Raw genomic sequence first — 18,615 nt, 5'->3', positions numbered from 1 at the left:
CGCGCGCTGTGTCGTGATGAACGCGGCGCTGACGTCAGCGCTGGCGTCATTATTAACGATCTCATTTATTTATTTATTTGCTAGTTTGTTTATTTGCTTATTTAATTATTTATTTGTTTCCGTTTCACGGCGCCCTGCCGGGGCGGCTCCGAGCCTGTGCCCGCCCTTGCCCCCCACCCCCTGGGATCAGGGCCTGCGGAGGGGGCTTGGGAGGGGAATGAGCCAAAAACTGGGAAGAAAGCGGCACTGCTGAGGAAAGCGCGAAGGGACATGCTCCCCGCGGAGCCACTTTGTAGTGCTCCCTCGCCCCCTGCCCCGCGGAGCCGGGGCTGGCCGCGCTGGCGCAAAGTGATGGAGCCCCGGAAAAAAGGGCGAGAAGGACCGAGCTCCCCCAAAATGCCCCGCCCGTCCCTGTCCGCGGGTGGGCGGATGGGGGCTCCGCGGGCGCGGGAGGCCGCGCAGCCCGCCCGCCGCAGCAGCATCTACCTGCGGGGATGCAGCTCCCGGAGCCCCGATGGGAACTTTCCGTGCCCGGCGCTGCGGGGCGGCCCTTGCGCCGCTGCGGGACCAAGTGCGAAGCCCGCGGTGCCGGCCGAAGCTCCCCGCGGCTGAGGCTCCCGGCGGCGCCCCGAGCTGCCTGCCTCAGGATAGCGGACGGTGCGCGGGACGCGCGGAGCCGGCGGCTCTCCCCGACGCGGGGCGCCGCCGCAGGGGGCGGGCGGGGCGCAGGTAAGGGGCCGCCCCTCTTCGCGGGGGGCGCAGCCACCTGTCCGCCGCCCCGCGCCCCTCCGCGCCCGCCGAGCCATCGCCCCGGTCCGGCGGCGGCAGCACCGGCACGTGCCGCTGCGCGTCCGCGGGCGCAGAGAGAGCGCGTCCATCGCCGCCGCCGCGCTACCGCTCCCCCTCCCCCTGCGCTGTCTGTTCCGGGCGAGCCGCGTCCCTCCGCGCAGCGCCATGAATATTGATGTGTTTATATAATCGATAACCCACTTTCCATCCCTTCCCGGGGAACAGCGATAAATAAATTAGGGACGCGCCGCCCGCCCTCCGCGGCCGCCGGGGGGGCGGCAGGGGGGCGCAGCCCCCGCCGCGCGCTCCGCGGCTGCCGGGGGTGGGAGCGGGAGCGGGCGGTGGGAGCGGGCGGTGGGAGCGGGCGGTCCCGCCGGGCGCGCGCGGACGAGCAGCGCCCCTCGCGCCGCAGGAAATGGTCTTTATATTAGACATATACGGGCAGGTCCTGTCAGATCCGCAGCGCGCCCGCCCGCCCTTTCGGCCCCCCAAAAATCGCCGAGCGTGGACAGGAGCCCCGCCGCCCCCCCGCCGCCTCCGCGCCACCCCCCCGAGGCCCGCAGCAGCCCCGCGGCATTTTTGCCCGGCCCAGGCGGGCGTCGGGGGCCCGGCCGGCGTCGGGTGGCGCCGGCGGCGGGACGCGGCGGGGCGGCGGCGGGTCGGCGGAGCGGGGGGCGGGCGGCAGGGGGGGGCGTCGCCGCGCGCGGCGGGGCGGGAGGCGGCGGCGGCGGCGGGGCGGCGCGGGGGCGGCGGCGGCGGGGGGCGGCGGGCGGCGGGGCCGGCTTCGCCCTGCCAGGACCTGCCGGGCTCCATTCACGCCAACAAGTTTGGGAGAATGTTGAGTTCAATCGCGCCGGAGCCGCGATGGAGCGCAGCGCACTGCAGGTACCGCGCCGCCCCGCGCCCCCGCCCCGCCCCGCGCCCCCCGCCGCCGCGGAGCCCCCTCCCTCCCTCCCGCGCTCCCCTCCCGCCGCCCTCTTCCTCCTCCTGCCCCTGCGCGGCGCGGCGCGGCGCGGAGCCGGCGCTGATGCCGCTGCCGTGTTGTTGTTCCCCGCAGTGGGTCGGCGCCCCGTGCGGCTCGCACGGCCCCTACGTCTTCTACAGGGCGTTCCGCTTCCAGCGCCGCGGCGGCGGCCGGGCGCGGGTCCTCTCCCTCGGCGACTTCTTCTTCGTGCGGTGCCGCGCGGAGGAGCCCGCCTGCATCGCGGAGCTGCAGCTGCTCTGGGAGGAGCGCACCAGCCGGCAACTTCTCTCCAGCGCCAAACTTTATTTTCTCCCCGAGGACACCCCCCAGGGCAGGACCAGTGACCATGGCGAGGTGGTAAACGCGGCGCCGGCCCCCCCCTTCCCCCGCGCCCGTCCCCACCTGCATGCCCGGGCCCGGCTCCCCCCCTCTCCAGGCTCCCCCCACCCTTGTCCCCCTCCCCGCCGTGCGCGGCGGGGCAGCGCGGAGGGGCCGCGCCGTCGGGGCGCACCGGTGCGCGCTGACCGGGAACTTGTGCGGGCGGGGGGAAGGAGGGAGGGGGTCGGGGTGCGGGGCGGCCCCGGCCCGGCGGACAGCGGAGTGTGTGCGGGGCTCGCCCCGTCCTTCTGCTTCCTTAACAAAAAAACAAAACAAAAAAAACCCCAAAACATAAAAACCCCGAAAGCAAAACACAGGGAAAAGCGGGAGGAAAAAAACACGTTGAGGGGATTTCGATATTGTTCGGGGCTTTTTTTAAGTATTCAATATGTTTAAGAGGGCGGAAATTACGAAATGGAGGCAGAGGGAGATCAAACGCTCTCTTGCTGGCAGGGACGTGTTGAATAAAGTGATAAATGACAGGTACGGGAATAATACATTCAAATAACTTGCAGATATGCCTGGGCGTATTTCGGAGCCGCCGCGCTCCCGGCGCAAACGCGCTGCGCGCCGGCACCCTCCGCCGGCGGCCGCGCTGCCCGGGATGGGGCCGCGCAGCCCCGCACCGCCCCGCCCCAGCCCCGAGCCCTCCCGTTATCTGCTTTTCAAATTCATTACTTCAGTCTGTGGTCTGGGGCGGGGGACGGGCGAGGTACCCAGGCACGGGGATGCGGGGATGGCGAGGGTCACCGAGAGGGGCTGGAGACCAGGCAGGAGGTGGACGAGATGTTTTGGGGGAACTTATGTTGGAGATGCCGGGGGGGTGGGTCCAAGGGGGGGCTGTCCGCAGGGGCTGTTTTCGGAGGCACGCGTGGTTGTAGGTGCCGGCGTAGCCGTGTACCCGCACACACGCGTACGCAGCCGAAACGCGTCTCAGAGCCACCTTCGCTCGCTGCCACCTCTTCACTTTAATTTTCTGTGCGTGCCGCTGAGATAAGGGAGCCTTTTCCTAAGAATCAGGGAGATGACAGTGAGCAATGGATGCTCTGAAATTGCCCGTGGTGACTATTTAAAACTGTGCCTCTGCGTATCTTGTGTGTGTGTAAAATGAAAGATATTTGGAAGGGAGGGGGGTGGGGAAAGGGACACAAATCATTTTAATACGCCTTAATGATCAGCTCATGTTACTGTGGTAGGAACATCAGAGAAAATTAATCCTACCATTACGAGTAAAACACTGCTCCAGTATGAGAGTTCTCAGCTGCATGCACCTTCCTAATAATCGCACGATTTTATTTATTTTTACATGCAAACACCGCTAGTAATTAGCCGTGTGATTATACTTGTGCATTTCATTGCGGCTTTAACTGATGTCATTCTGCATTATTCAACCATATGAAAACAATTTTCAGTTAAGATAATGGCACGCCTTGAAATTATGCAAATGCCGGCCGTATTGTGTGGAATAATTATGACAAATGTAAAGCAGGTAAAAAGTTTCCTAATGCAGTTGTGTTTTACACCCCGGTGATGTCATTTCCCCTCTGGCCTAAGTTAGTCATTCATTAGCAGAGTAGCAGCAGCAGCAACAGCAACAGCTCTGAGTGATACTTCTCTGGCAGGGAGCCTACAGAAACCGGCACTGAGAGCCAGGGCCTAGAGAGGGCAACATAACACTCCCATTAAGAAATGTACTTTGTTTTCACTTACTCCATTAACTTGTTTATAGACATAGGAATGATTTTTTTTATGATCGATTTTTGATAGTTTGGAACAATCCGAACAGTGCTTGGAGATGTGCAGGCAGCAGAGAGACAAAAAGCTGGGTGCTGGTTGGTTGAGGGTAACTGCTCTCATTGGGGGGCAGAGGCAGCTATTTCCCCTTGGCACCCTGAGGTCCCAGTCCCTTTGGTAAATGACACTCATCTGGGTCCCCAAAGGGGCAGCAGGGCTGCCTCTGGGGTCATGGGGCTTCCTAACTCTGGCCTGGGCCCCTTCTGCAGGAGGAGATGTGGCTCTCGAGTCAGATGTGGCTTACAGCCATCAGAGGGGGGACCTTATTTGTGGTGTGGGGTTTCTGATGAGATAAAATACCTCGTTGTGCATTCAGGGAGTAGGGATGGAGTGAGCCCGTGGTTAAGCATGTATTGCTAACCTGTGGTGTCTGAGGCAAAGGGTGATGGGGCGCTCGCTGTCTCAGAAATTGTTGGGGAGGGGAGCAAGTGGCTGAATTGCAGGCTTGTGATCGAGCCCACCAGAGATTTAGGCACGGTCTCCAGCAGCTACCTGCGCTAGCGGCGTGATTAATAGAAGCAGCAGGCTGCCTGTTTTCGGTAATAGCAGCACTGACACTATGACAATATTCAGCTAGTGGCTGCAAGGAGGGATGTAATGCTTCTATTACTCAGAAATTTCTGATGGCGTATTTTATCTGATTGCCAAATGTTTGAGCTAATCAGCAATAAGTGTAAATATAAGTCTTTTTTTAGCTAGCTGAATTCATCATCCAGATTTAAATATAACCCCAGTGCTGCTAAAACTGGATGTTTCCATGCGCTGCCTAGACCCAGGGAAGGTTCAAGCCCAGGTGTGCTTCCGCTTCAGTACCCTTCTTTCCACCTAAGGCTCAGCATCCCCATCACCACAGTGGAGAAACTCCCTTTCAATGCCAGGAGCTGACAGACATTGTTTCCCAGGGAGTCTCAGTGGATGGTGAATGCGGGATGGGGCTGCTCACATGCAGCAGGTATGGGCGCTTCTGACCCTGATGCTCATTGCATCCCAAGAAGACGTGCCTGGAGGGCTGGGTCCAGCTCTGGCACTATGCTCAGACGTGCCTGGAGGGCTGGGACCAGCTCTGGCATTATTCTCAGAGCAGGGGTCTTGCTGCTCAGGAGCAGTACAGACACTTTTTTAAGAGCAGCAGGGCCTGTGCGGCCTCTGCTAGGTGAACTAGAAGAGTTTATGCTGTTTAACTGAAAACTTTGTTGCTGCTTTCAAAACACAGCAGCCTGGGCACACTGCTTCCCACCTCACCATCCAGCCCAGACACTGCAGCAGGTGCAATGCTGGCCAGAAAGCAAGAGCAGCCTTCTCTTTTTTGGCTCCAGCAGGGAAGAAGTGATTCTCCTCCATCCCTACAGGGCCATTACCAAAACAGAGTCTTTTGGTGGAGGAAGTCACCACCTTGCCTTGATTTTCTTGTTGACTCTGGTCTAGTGGGGTCCCATGTCACCTTCTGCATGGGCAGGGAAGATCTCCTTGATGGCAGGTGCCTCACACAGGGGTCAGAACAGGATGCTTGGAGGCCTATGAAGATCCAGAGGGAGCATCTTTAAGGACACTCCATTGTGTTTGAAATAATTTCATGGGGTGCATGTGGAAAGCAGGCCCCCAGTTTTGCTGGCACCCAAGTGTGAGAAGCTGTGTGCTGTCACAAAGCGCCTGCCCGGGCCTCTTGTGCCTGGTCCTGTGGCATTCAGGGGGCACAAGGTGGGCTCACCCTCCAGCTCACAAGGTCTTGGCAAACCTTCCTCCAGCTCATTTACTGTTCTGTGCTCCAAGGGGTGGTGTGGGGTTGTGGAATGACTGACCTTTGCAAAAGCAGTTGTAGAGCAAAATGCTTGTTAGTGCCTTGTGCTTTCATGTTTTTAAAGGTGTTTGCATTAGTTAGACTAGGCTTAAAAATTCATTTCAAAGTTGATATCATTAAGTCCAGGGATGGTATTTGATGTGATGCATACAAATCCTAAAAAACCCTAAACAAGCATCTAATTCATTTTGCGTGGTATGACATTCCCTGCATTGCTCTGCGTCGTGGTGAATGCTGCTTCCATTGAGGCTGGACTGTCAGTGGGGATCTGCCTTTGGTTCATTCATCAGCAGCAGAGTTTACTACAAACTCATGTTGATTTCATCTCTTCTCCCGAACTGGAGATCTGATGCAATGCTTTTCGCTTTGCAAATAATCCTTACTCATGCAAGTAATTTACATGAGTAAGCGTTGCTCATACAGAGGAGAGGAGAGGAGAGAGCTAGTTTCCTGTAATTATTTCCCTAGAAGTATTTTGCATTTTCAGACTAATTGGGGTAAAGGAAAAAAAAGAAGTCGCTCCATATATGTGTGTCATTTATATTTGCAGAAGAGATTCTTCCAGAAAGTTAAGGGAGTCAGTGGTTTTGTTCTCTCTTCATTTTGGGATAGATGCTGACAGCAACCCTTTAAAGCCTGGTTCATTTTTTAGGGGCTCTTCACTTGTGGGGGTCCTACCCCAGTGCCTAAGGGTAGCATAGGCTGGCCCAGGCATGATGTCTTGTATCAGCACTGCTTTATTGCCACCCCCCTAGAAAAATGTGCTACTCCCTTTTCACAGTAATGGATTTTGGTTTTTTTTACAGACATAGGAATCTGTATGCTCTTATTTGAAATGAGAATAGCCTCGTTTTAGCCTCCACGGTGTGTGCCTTATGCTCGTATCTGTCAACACTGGTAATGGCAACACGTTTCAAACATGCAGATTATGATTATTAAAGGGTGCTTTAAAAATCATGCTAATAGCATCAATCTCCACTGTACACTTGCTCAAATTAATTCAGCTTTGGAAATCAGGCACACTGTAATAGCAGTGTTAGAGAAATGGCATTTGTCATAAAATATCGTGGGTTTGGTAATTGCATATCCACTCTGTATATTTTTATCTCTCTTGCCACCAGTAGCATATGCTGGCAAAGGAAGGACAGGGCAATGATATTACTCAGAGAAGCCACATGTTGCTAGCCATTAGCCAGCAATCTGGAATATCTAGTTATTTAAGGCAAATTCCTTTAAAAAAAAAAAAAAAAACAAACCCAACTTTATATTTTATTTCCTTTCTTCTTTCCCTCCCCTTCCCTGTGCATTCAGACTGTAAAATACACCCACTGCTTTCCAGAGTTGCTGTTCCCAGTCTGATCAGTGGCACTAAACATTAAACTCTTGTCTTTGGAGAATAATAGGCCTCACATGGTACACCCTCAAGCATGTTGAGATACTGTGCAGGCTGGAAAATAAAAATGTTCTAATTGTGTCTTTTAAATAAGCATAGGAGTGAATTAATTAGACTATATTTTGTCTTTAGTTGCTTAGTTACACAATAGTATTCCTAAGCGCAAGTAAGATAAATTGGCTCTTTTTGTGCTGCTTGTCCCTTAATCATAATTACTGTATTGCTCAGGAGAGTAACGCATACATAGATTTTGCATTTTTAATAATATTCAAACAATATGCGAATGATATAGAAAGTATGTTCTGATTCAAGCTCTCGTATGCTTTTATTCGGGAAGAAGTTCTACTGCTATGGGAGCAATATTTGCATTAGTTGCTCAGAGATGTAGTTCTGGGAAATACATAATTGAAATATTCTTGCAATGCTTGTTCTGGCCCTTTCATTCGCATTCAAAATAACAATGCCTTAAGTCTCTGAACAGTCATCCACTCTTGATTTAAGAGCTTTTTTCTTTGTGTGCGTGTGTGTGTTTGTGCGTGTGCAGTGTGGGTTCACACCCAGCGTTAACCCTGCACAGCCTAGACACTCGTGTGATTCATGGTGTTGTATCAAGTAGAGCTTTTTATTTGTAGCTGAAATGCAGTCAGAAGGTCAGATGAACATCGGCATTTTATGGCATTAATCCAATGACCTTAATGCTTGGCAGGCATCCATGTTTCTATGCGAAGGTGCCAGGGTTATAGATAATAAAAGAGTTTGTTTTCATTTTCTTGATATTTTAATCTTTCTTTGCGAAGCGTTTTCTTGGATTTGGGGGGCTTGGGGCTACTCCCGGGGGCCAAAACTTTAATGTCTTACTGGGTTGTTGAACGTTAGCTGCTAATGATGGGCAGATTGATACAGATACTGAACAATGGAAGGTTCTGGCAAGAAATCCCCTAGACATGCTCAGTGGATGTATGTGAAAATTGGCTCCATTGTTCTGCTGTATGAAAAGCAAGTAAATTATTTACAGATATTTGCTAATTAAAGCACATATTGTTTTACCAGCACAATAGAACACAATATAACAAACAACAAAAGAATAAGCTTGCATAATTTAAACCTGCTAATGCCATGTACTCCTTGTTAAGAAAAAATATAATTATGTAATCTGTGAGGAAAGCTTCTCTTACTCTAACTGTAGTAGGCAAAATTAGGAATGAATTGCTTGTCAACTTGCCTAAAGTAAAACAGCTCTTTGAGATCTGTGAGCTATCTGACGGCAAAACATTTTGACTGAAGCCTATTTTCTATTTGGTCAGAACTTCTATCTGCAATGACAGATATAAATTCAATTTGAACCTCTGGCTGGGAGTGGGAGGAGGGAGAAAAAAACGCCCCAGTCACAAAGGAGGAGGCTCACAGTAGAAATGTCATGTCTAACTGCTCACAGCCATCCCTCTGTGCCCCCCATCTCCACCCCACTTCTAGCCCCGACGTACCAGGACCCCAGAAAGCATTCTGCAGAGACATGGTGATGTTCTGCCCCAGGTCATTTTGCATGTCACGCTTTGGAGTTACTGAGTCATAAGGAAAATGCTGCTTGCTAATACAAGGGAAAGCAAAAACCATAGGACTTCACATGCTTCAGCCATGTCCTTTTAACTTGGTCTTTTCTCTTGGTTTTGGATCCTGGAAGAAGGAATGAACACATCAGTGTGAGTTTCAGACAGCTCTGTGCAGCTGTGCTTAGGCTGGGGAAATACCTGTCACCTGAATTTAACAAGATCGTTATAGCCCTTTAAAGTAATTAGGAAAGGATTAACAGATGAAAGGTTCTGCCTTGGCCTCTTTAAAATTCTCTGGTGTGCCAGGCGAATTCCTGATCTATGCATGTTTCCCTTCTCTAGGCTCTCCCCATAGGTTCATGGGTGGAAAGCAGTGGTCTCTGTAGGTCCCTGTATGTAGGCACCTCCAGGGAGCAGGTCCAGACCCCAGCAGTCAGTTGTGCTCCACAAATCCTTTGGGACACCTCTGTCTGCCCTGGGCTAGGGCATGCATGAGGAGATGGCACCAAATGAGGCACTCCGAGCAGGGTCAGGGAAAGAAAGCTGCCCCTGCCTGTGCCAAGCTCTGCAGCCTCGTGTGGGGCTTCCCTGTCATTCAGTGATCCCACCTGTGGAACAGGAGGGGCAATTCCCACCTGGCAGAGCTGTGCCCCGGTCTGCAGCATACATACGAGGATGAACAGGGGAGTGTATGGCAGGAGAGTCCTTCATGTGCCCTGTAAGGGAGGCTGAACAGGGCACATCCCAGAGCCAGGCCTTTTCCACCACACAGTTAACTAGTTTGTGGTCCTGCAGTCTTAAAAACTTTTGTGTATATTCCCAGCCCACAGCTGGCAGTAGGGAGACAGGACGATTTTACTCTAGGGTAAGTCTCTGAGAGCAAATCAGCCCTGTACAAGTGCTCTCTCCCTCTTTAGAGCTGGGTATGGTCCCTGAAAGAAGTGCTGCTTTTAGGAGATGCTTCTGGAGAGCTGGGTTCAGGTTCCTGAGTGTCTTTGGGTGGGTGGGTTAGGGCTGAATTGAGATGACCTGGTTTCTTCTGCTGTCCCAGTGCCCTGGTAGGATCTGTACGGCAGAGAAGAGCTCTGGACTAAAGACTGTGATCAGGACCTTTTGTTTTAACTGTGCTGTCAAACAAAGCTGATGGTACTTCCCTCGAACATCCAGGTAAAAGCCTTCCTACTGGAGAGGTACTTAATGGCAACTAGCTCCCTCCTGCCCTTCTGCATGTCTGCAGCATGGCCTCCTGCTCCTCCAAGGGGTGTAGAGCAGGGAACAGGATTCCTGAGTCAAGAACTGCCGCGTTACACACACATGGTACAGGAAGGTCCTTTTCACTTAAATTGCAAAAACCCTAAAATATACATGGGGTGTAAAACCAGCCCAGAATAAGGGAGGCCTTTATGCCCAAATGAAATAACAGTTCTGTTATCCCTGGTGAATGCAGTCTGTGAGAGTCACACTGTATTTTTTGCTCCTGTGGATGAATGTATTTTCATCAGCAATGTACTGGGTTGTAAAATACGCATCCCCAGCTATCTGCTGTGCTAAAGATTTCACAGAAAAGGCTTGAAGACGTTTTCTAATGCAAATCATAGTGATCAGATAAATGACATGCAGTGACTCCTGTAATTATCAGCAAGAGTTTTTACAGTACATCTCCTGTTTTTCTCTAGGCCACATATTTGATGTTAGGAGACAGCCAAGCAGGTGTTTGACTTGCTCATGCCCTCCAGAATTCCTTAAATGACCTCTGGAAGTACTGGAGTGAAAACAGTCTCAGCATGTCAAAATTTTGAGATATCTCAGTTGCTGTAATTCTTTTAAGGCTGCCTCAATGTCTCTAAAATATAAATCTTTCCTAGTTATTGGCAATGGGTAAGGCGTTGTGATGTGCCGTATGTGGGTGTGCAATCAAGATATATGACCTCCCTGTGCTGCCCTGTGACTCCCTGCCTTGTAAGAGTTAATATTTCTTCTAAAAAATAATTATCTGCTTTAAGCTATTATAACTACCTGACCTGTTTCCCTGAATATAAGCATTTCAGCCATCTGCTGAGTCAGGCAATATAGCATTCTGTGCTTTCACGAGGCTGTGATGGTTGCTTAGACAACAGTGACATAATATTTAAGCATAATGGCTCTCGAGAAGATGCTGTCCTCTTCTCCCTGGATGACTTCTCTGGAAATGCAAATCCAGTATGGTCTTAAAAAAACCAGAAGTGGCTAAGAAGGGCTTCTGTCACCATCTTTCTTAACCATCTCCCCATTTTCTACTTGATAGGTGAAAGAATTGCACTGTGCTCAGAAGTCTTATAAGACATGCTAAAATTACAAGCTGACTCAATAACCATTTTTATAGAAGCAGCTAAAAAAGTGCCTCTTTCTATAGTCAGTGCTTATTTAGAGATTTAGACAACATTATAGCTGAGACCATTGGTCCATTGGGCCACTGACCAATTGATCAGGTCCACCGGATAAATCTCATTCCTGAGCAGAGTTGAAATCTCTGCTGGTTGTTTTCTTTTCTTGCTGTAGCAGGAAAAAATGGTAATTAAAGACTTAACTGTGCAATGGAGACCTCATAAACATATCACTTCAGAGCATAGCTAATACATGATGAGTTGATTTTGTATAGATAGTGATGTATATGCACTGTTTGCTACGTGGGTGGTTTTTCATGTTTACACAGAGATATAATTATGAATGACATGAAGGTTATACAGCGGATTTCTTTAATCTTCTAAAGGTTTGTTAGTCATGTGTCACCGTGTACCTGGGTTTTATATTTTCAACATCTGTATTCCTTTGTCATCTCATTGAAGGGGTTTCTCTAGAAGGGCTGTGGCAGCAGATAGTGATTGATTCCACAGGGGTATAGGAGCTCCTGTGGCCGGCAGAGCTCTGCAGGTCCCAGAGCAACTTTTGTTGTGACACGGGGCTTAACCAAAAAGGAGAAGGACCCTTTTATCACCTGCTGCTCTAAAAAACCCCCCAAACACCACAGCTGTTTGGGGCTGAGTGCTTGGAAAGGTTGCTGAAGAATGTGTGAAAGCGTGGCAAGGCAGGTTGGAATTGCAGAGCTGGTGAGATAGTTGGGTGACCTCTGGGTGCTGTGGCGCAAGGGCAGATGACCCCTTGTGTCAGCAGACTGCCAAGATGTGGGCAAGACAGCCCCGCTGGAGCTGCCCGTGGCTCAGGCTCCTCCGAAAGCAGAGGCTGGAGCTGCCTGCTGTGCCTGGATGGGTGACCAAGTAGAGGCTGGAGCCGCCTGCCATGCCTTGCTCAGTGTTTGTGTGGTGAGGCACCAGGGTAGAAGTGCCGCTGGAGATGCAGTCCCACACTGGTGAGATCCGCATTGGCAGAGGAGGCCTGCAGGCTGATCTGCAGTGTTTGAGGAGAGTTTGAGGAGTTGGGAAGAATGTGGACAATTCTGTGTGAACTGGGTCAAAAGTGAGTGGTGAGGGAAGGGAGCAGGTCTGTCCAGTCCTGCTGTGTGACAGGCAGGGCGACCCAAGGCAGGCTCTGAGGCGGTTCGGGTCACTTTTCCATTTCCCGCCTAAAAGTGAACTAGGCCGCGTTTCCCTGGTGCCGCTGTGGGGATCGCTGGCAGTACCAGGGGAGGACAGGGATTTGGGGGCCAGCCTGGTGCCTTGGGGACAGGGATTTGGGGGCCAGCCTGGTGCCTTGGGGACAGGGATTTGGGGGCCAGCCTGGCACCCTTAGGGATGTAGCTGCTGCAGGGGTGACCAGCTGTCCTTGGGGACGAGGCTGGTGTGGAGGTGGCTGGGTGGCCCTGACAAGGGGCCAGCAGCTGTGGAGGGAGGTTTAGCCCAGAGCCCTTGTCACAGCACAGGGACAGCGTGGACTCCTGTGTTTTGTATTTGTGCTGGGCTGCTCCCTGGTGCCGTCCTAGGCACCCCTTTGCACTCTGTGGCTGTATTTGGATGCTTGGTGGCACCTTGCAGAGGGCTGAGGGGTGGCAGAGAGTGGCATTTTTGCTGTGTCTTTGTATTCCTGGCCCCTCACATCCATGTAGGGATGCTGAACATCCCAAATTCCCATGGCTGGATGTGCTGCTGCCACAGGAAACTCATGGCTGAGGTGTGCTTTCCCCAGCTCCCCAAATGGTCCTCTGATCCTCCCTCTGCAGTTCCCCCTCCATGGCAGCCTGACAGACTGCACCAGTATCATTTCACCCTTGGTACAGTAGGGCTTTTTTCATTGTTTTTTTTTTTTTTTTGTGGGGGGGGATTTTTGTTTATTTTGTGTTTTTTTTTTTGTTGTTGTTTGTTTGTTTTTTGGGTTTTTTAAAATTCAGTTTCTTTTTCCTCCTGTGTATCATCTGCGTGTGTGCGAAGGTTGCATTCTCAAAAACAAGTTTATTCATTGATGATGTAATAGTGATTGTACTTTTCTTTTGGTTAATAAATTGTCTGCTCGGCTTACTTTGTATGCCAGCCAAAATTAGTCATACCCGTTCTTGGAAAGGATATGAAGAAACTAGTAATTGAAATCATAATCATTTGATCATGAGAGCTATTTGGAAAATAATATTTTAACCAGAAGCTTGTCTGATCTCCAAGTCAGGTTTTTGTTGGTTTTTTGTTTTTTTTTTTTAACTGCTGCTAAGTAGATTTCTCTGGTATGGAATATTAGAAATTGTGTAGTAGCTGGTGATGGTATTCGACACCCTGAGAGAGGACTTCATCCAGAAATTGCTGAGACTGTCTGCAGGCAGGCTGATATTTATATATATGTATTATATTTTTTTCCATCCTGACATTTAATAATCACCATGTAATAGCTATAAAATGCATGGCAACTACAGCTTTTTTATTCCAAGTGGATGGTGTAATGAAATTGGGTGAAACCATCCATTGAAATTGTACTTTGTAGTACCCGGTGCTTGTTTACAAAGTATTGACATTTGTCATAAACAGAGATTTAAAGCATCACTGTTATTGTTTGTTGTTTGGTGGAGGCTCTTATGCTGTGCAGCGATAAAGGAAAAGATTTTATTACAAGCTTGCTTAGCATATAAACATGCTGTTCACTTCTGACCAAATATTTGTTATTGCACTAAATGTAATGAAGGTGCCTGCTTATAAAACAGTTTTGTATTATATAAGGAAGAGTGGAATATCAGATCTGGTTTTTTACTAGAATTACTTCAGGTTTTGTATTGTATTGTATGTGACTTGTCACAATAAAGCTTTTTTTTTTTTTTTTCCATTGAGCAGTATTTTATTTCCTGAGGAATGTGTGCAGTGGACAAAAAAAATACACAGAGAGAATCAATCGTGCTTTTCCCTTTGTTTAATAACTCAAAGAATTTCTCTCCCCTTTGCAAATACTTATGTTTATTTGAGAGAAAAATTGGATTCTGGTTTATTTATTTCAAGAACCTGTAACCTTATTTAGTGTTAGAAATGTGTGGTGGGCAAGGTGTGGTGTACAGCCAGCTCTTGTTACAACATAAATTATTTCTGCTGTTTTAACAAAAAAATCTGGAGTGTATCTTGCTGGATATGTGTGTTTGTTTGTTTATTTTTTGAGGCTTTCTTGATCCCTTGCTCAGTGGAGTCAGCTGTAAAATATTCTGCTTATTCATCATGACCGAGAGGAGTTGATTGTTTCCTGGAAGGTTAAAATCCAGCAATTAGGACTGTTTAATTTGAGTGTATGTTCTGGAGGCTAAACCAAGTTTAAGTGCTCTTCTTAGAATGCATGTTTTAGAAGGGGGAAAAAAAATTACAGTTCTGATCTTGAAAAAGGTTTTAAGAAACATGAGAATGTGCAAGTTTCTTTTGGTGGGAAGCACATTTATGTAGTATTTCTTTTGGGATTACATCACAGTTTTATTTAATTTTGAGGACAAAAGTTAAATTCAATATTTGTGTATAAGCCAAGGGAAAATGTACCATAAACATAGGAATTTTCTGGTGAGTCAGAGTTCCAAGAATCTGAGATTTACTTAGTCCATTTATTTCAGGACTAACTATTACCATTAGTCATCCAGCCATGAATTTTTACATTTGCAGCTAATTGCACCTAAAAAGCAAACTTTCCCTCAAGGCTTTGCGTTATACAGAATGCGATTTGGCAACCTGCATTTCAAGTGCCTTTTAGGATCATTGCCCTGGTCCTAGAAAATGTCTTTAGATGGTGTATATTTGCTTCAAGTAAACAACTTATATTTCCACTTAGGTGGCAAGAGGAATAAATTAAGCACTAGCTATTCTGTGATACAGAAAAATTACTCAGCCTGCAGCAAGATAGGCTTTGGCAGGAGTCAGTGCAGGATGATATTACTGGTTTCTCAGTCATCGGGGAGCCCAGAGTGACATGTTGTATTCTCATCTGATCACTTCTTGCAGGATGAAGTTATTGCTGTTTCAGAAAAAGTTACTGTGAAGCTTGAGGACTTGGCAAAATGGGCACAGTCCGATTTCTCCAAGTGGAAGTGTGGTTTCCGGGCTGAGCCGGTCCAGCCCATGGATGTGGGGAAGAATGGGCAGAAAGAGGCCTTGACAAGATACAGACAATCCACACTGAACAGTGGCTTGAACTTCAAAGATATTCTGAAGGAAAAGGCTGACCTTGGTGAGTATCCCTTACTTTCTCTTGTGGGAAGGGGCCTGTGGGAGAGTGTCTTTTGTAAACAGATGAGCCTGATCCTGCCATGCCATTGCAGATTCCCAAGGTATGTCTGAGCCTGGGGCACAGGTGTGGCGATGAGATACCTGTGTGGGATGAGTGGTGGTAGTGAGCTCATCTCAAGCTCCTAGCAGACTGGTGTGGGGTAACACTGTGATACCTGTCTGTATGGCCCCGAGCACTGCGCCTCAAACCCTGCAGATGTGCATACAAATAATTGTCACAGGCTCTCCCTGGGGCTCTGCAGGCTGGGGGATGAGGTCAGAGCTGTACACTGTGGGGAGAGGAGGCTGACATGCCTTCCTGGGGCCTCCTGTGTCAGGCAGGGTTAAGCAAAGGCCTTTCACTTCTCATGTCCCATCTTCCAGGAGCTCATAGGTGCTCCTGGTGCTTGCCCTGACTCTGTATGGTCGGCTCTGTGTCACGTTCAGTAGGGATGTGTCCCTTCTGTGGTGTTTCCTTCTCAGCTTTGTGTTGCTGCAGGGCTCTGCAAGCACCCCACTGTTGTCTCCACACACAGACCTGTGCTTTCTTCCCCTGTCTGTTTTCAGAAAGGGAGTTGGTAGCTCTGCTACTTTGGGTGGTTGCTGACAGGCTTGCAGCTGTAGGACTGCTTTGTTGCACAGGCACTCACATACCTGTGGTGGGTTCCCAGGTCCAAGGGAGATCAGTCTCCTCTTGGTAGACATGCCTGTTTGTGGTATTAGGACCTTGGATGTGTAACAGCTGTCAGAGATGGCACTTTGAAGTGGATACCAGGGACATTTCTCTCTTCTGCCAAGTTTCTAATAAATGTTCAGTGTTTGAAAAGCATCAAGTTTAGGCCATAATGCGTGAAAAGGTAAGAAAGTAAGAGCCAAGCTTGATGCATTTGAGGACGTGCTTTTGTATCTATGTGAACAGGAGTGCAGGGCCAAGTTCTGTTTTATAGTGTCGGACTAGGTTGGCGTCGAGGCCAAGTTCCATGAAGCTGAAGATCTGTCTTGGAAGATTTATCTTATGCATCTCATTTTTCTGATCTTATCAAATGGTGAAATGATTTCGTCAATTTCACATGTTACCATAGCTGTGTAGGTTGGGAGATTAAAGTACAATTAGAAGTTGATCTTGTTTTTCATTGCATGTCCAGGGAAAAAAATAAGCCATGCAATTCTTTCTCTCTTTGCTTTTCTCTGTGGTTTCTTCTAGTTCATAATTACATGCAGTAATTTTCTCTGCTATTGCCCTGGTATCTTTATGCAGTACATTTATTTGCATTTGTTTGTTGTGTCAGAAGAATCTTAATGTTTTTCAGACAGAACTTTTGTGTGCTAATGTTTTCTTGTTTTTGTTTTCAACAAACAAAAAACTCCTTGTGGTAAGTTATGAAATTGCTATTATCTACCCTAGGAGCCAGAGAAAATTATCTTTAAGCCCAAGTCTTATAGTTGCATGTTAAGCCTTTCAAAGTAGGGGTTATACTGAAAACGCTCATGGAATGCAAACTATATGGTATAATTTTGATAACCCCACATTCTGATGTTGCTCATTTTCAGTTGGTGGCTCTGGCTTTATTGTTGCGTTGTGGTTTTGTTTTTTTTTTTCCTGTAGAAAAGGGAATTTTGACTAATGTTTGGTTATGATTGCCTTTATCTTCATAATGACTGGTTGACAGGAGTGAAACCAAGGGTTCACAAAGACCTGCAGCTGACTAGATACATTGATATAGAAAATTGATCCAGCCTATTAAGGGAATCAAAGAAATTTCCTAAATCTAGTATTGAGATTACTTTTTTACCATTTGAAAGAGCCAAGAATTTAATCCTGTTTTGTTTCTTGGATCTGACACAAAAATCAGAACAGTGGTGATCTTTGAAGCTGGTGGAGCAGCCCTAGTTGGTGTCCTGTAGGTAGCCATGGGCTCAGGTGTTTGTCTCATGTGTGGCGTTCAGTGCCCACAAGACGAAGAGGATTTACTTCTCTTGTTCTGAGTGGTTGCTCCTGGTTGACATTGCTCTGGGAGTTGTCATGTCCCTAGCTGGAGGCAAAGGCATGATGTGGGGTGTCTGAGGTGTTTGAGCTGCTCTCTGTGCTGTCAAAGGCCAGCTTTTCTGCTTGTTAGGACGTGTGCCCACAGACCTTTTCCAATACTCACAGTCTTGCCAACAGAGCAGCGCTCAGCTGCAGTGATCAGAAGATTTGTTAGCAATCACTTCTGCAGTAGGTCCCCAGCACAATGGGATGGGGTAGTCTTTCCTCTTAAAATAGAGTTGTATACTGTAAAAGGAGCACAGTGCACTGTCACACAAAGGTCCCTCACTTGATGCTGGTGTTTAACCCTGGCTGTAGGTGAGGAAGTTGCTGAACCAGGTGTTGAAAAGGCCTAGATAAACAGCATGATCTCCTGGATCCCTTTTTTTCCTATGAAATGGCATGTTTCCATTACAGAAAAATCCTGTAAAAGTGAGTAGATCCTGTAGCTTTTCCTACTAGATGTTTTTGAATCAAGCTCTAGAAGGTAATAGGAAATTATATCCCTAGCAAAGAGCTCAAAAAGCTTTACAGAAGAAACAAAATCAATTTTCACACATTATCCAGGAGTGCTGAGGAGTGAAATACCTGGATGAAATGAAAACATGGCTGCTACAGAACCAGAGAAGTGTCACTGTGCAAACATAATTAAACACTTTTCCTATGGGAGGAGAGCAGCTTCAAACAACAACCAAGCAAAGTGAGGCCTTGTGTGAGCAGTGTGCACCTTGTGCCATGTGTTCAGTGGCACTTGCTTAGCCAAAACTAAGGCAAGACCTGGTTAATCCACAACCTGTAGAAACCATGAACTTAAACTGAAAGTCAACCCTAATTCAAACAAGGTAGTTCTGTCTCCTTTTTTTGTTCTCTCTTTCTTCTCTTTTGTTCTCTTCCCCCTCTTTCCCCTCTTTTTTATTTTTTCTTCTTTCTTTTTTCTTTGCCGTTCTTTTCTGCAGAAACTGTTGGGTTGGGTTTTTTTCCTGTAAAATACTGTTGTTTTTATCACTAGTGAATTATGCAGAACTTTTCCTTAGGACTGTATTAAATAAAAGATTGTGCAATAGCATTTTTTTGTGTGAGCTTCAAGATTTCAGCCTGAAAAATGATTTTTAAGAATTATTTCTTTCTGCCTGTTGAGATATTTATGTTATACATTCTGTCCGTTTCTACAAATATGTCAATACTGAATGCTAGCAGTTTATGTCTTAAGACTATTTATAGCTTTCTGAATATTTCTTTCAAATGTTGAGGAAAAATAAAGAGCAACAACAATGCAGCA

General features: G+C 48.2%; 1 protein-coding gene across 4 annotated transcripts in view; it reads left to right on the top strand.

Annotated features, from left to right (window-relative positions):
• The first annotated feature begins 1,556 nt into the window (after positions 1–1,556).
• Positions 1,557–18,615, top strand: part of ARID5B (AT-rich interaction domain 5B) — a 117,291-nt gene continuing 100,232 nt past the window's right edge. For 2 of the 4 annotated variants that reach the window (XM_059851124.1, XM_059851121.1), the window contains exons 1-2: positions 1,802–2,107; positions 15,047–15,272. In XM_059851124.1, coding sequence (XP_059707107.1) covers positions 1,817–2,107; positions 15,047–15,272 — 517 coding nt within the window. In that variant the 5' untranslated portion in view covers positions 1,802–1,816. Of the gene's footprint in view, positions 1,675–1,801; positions 2,108–15,046; positions 15,273–18,615 lie in introns of those variants that run through there. The other 2 variants (XM_059851123.1, XM_059851125.1) reach the window with 2 other exon arrangements.

The sequence above is a fragment of the Haemorhous mexicanus genome, chromosome 7 (assembly GCF_027477595.1).
Source record: "Haemorhous mexicanus isolate bHaeMex1 chromosome 7, bHaeMex1.pri, whole genome shotgun sequence".
NCBI lineage: Eukaryota > Metazoa > Chordata > Aves > Passeriformes > Fringillidae > Haemorhous > Haemorhous mexicanus.
Note: the sequence above shows the minus strand (reverse complement) of the source record. Positions and strands in the feature narration are given on the sequence as shown.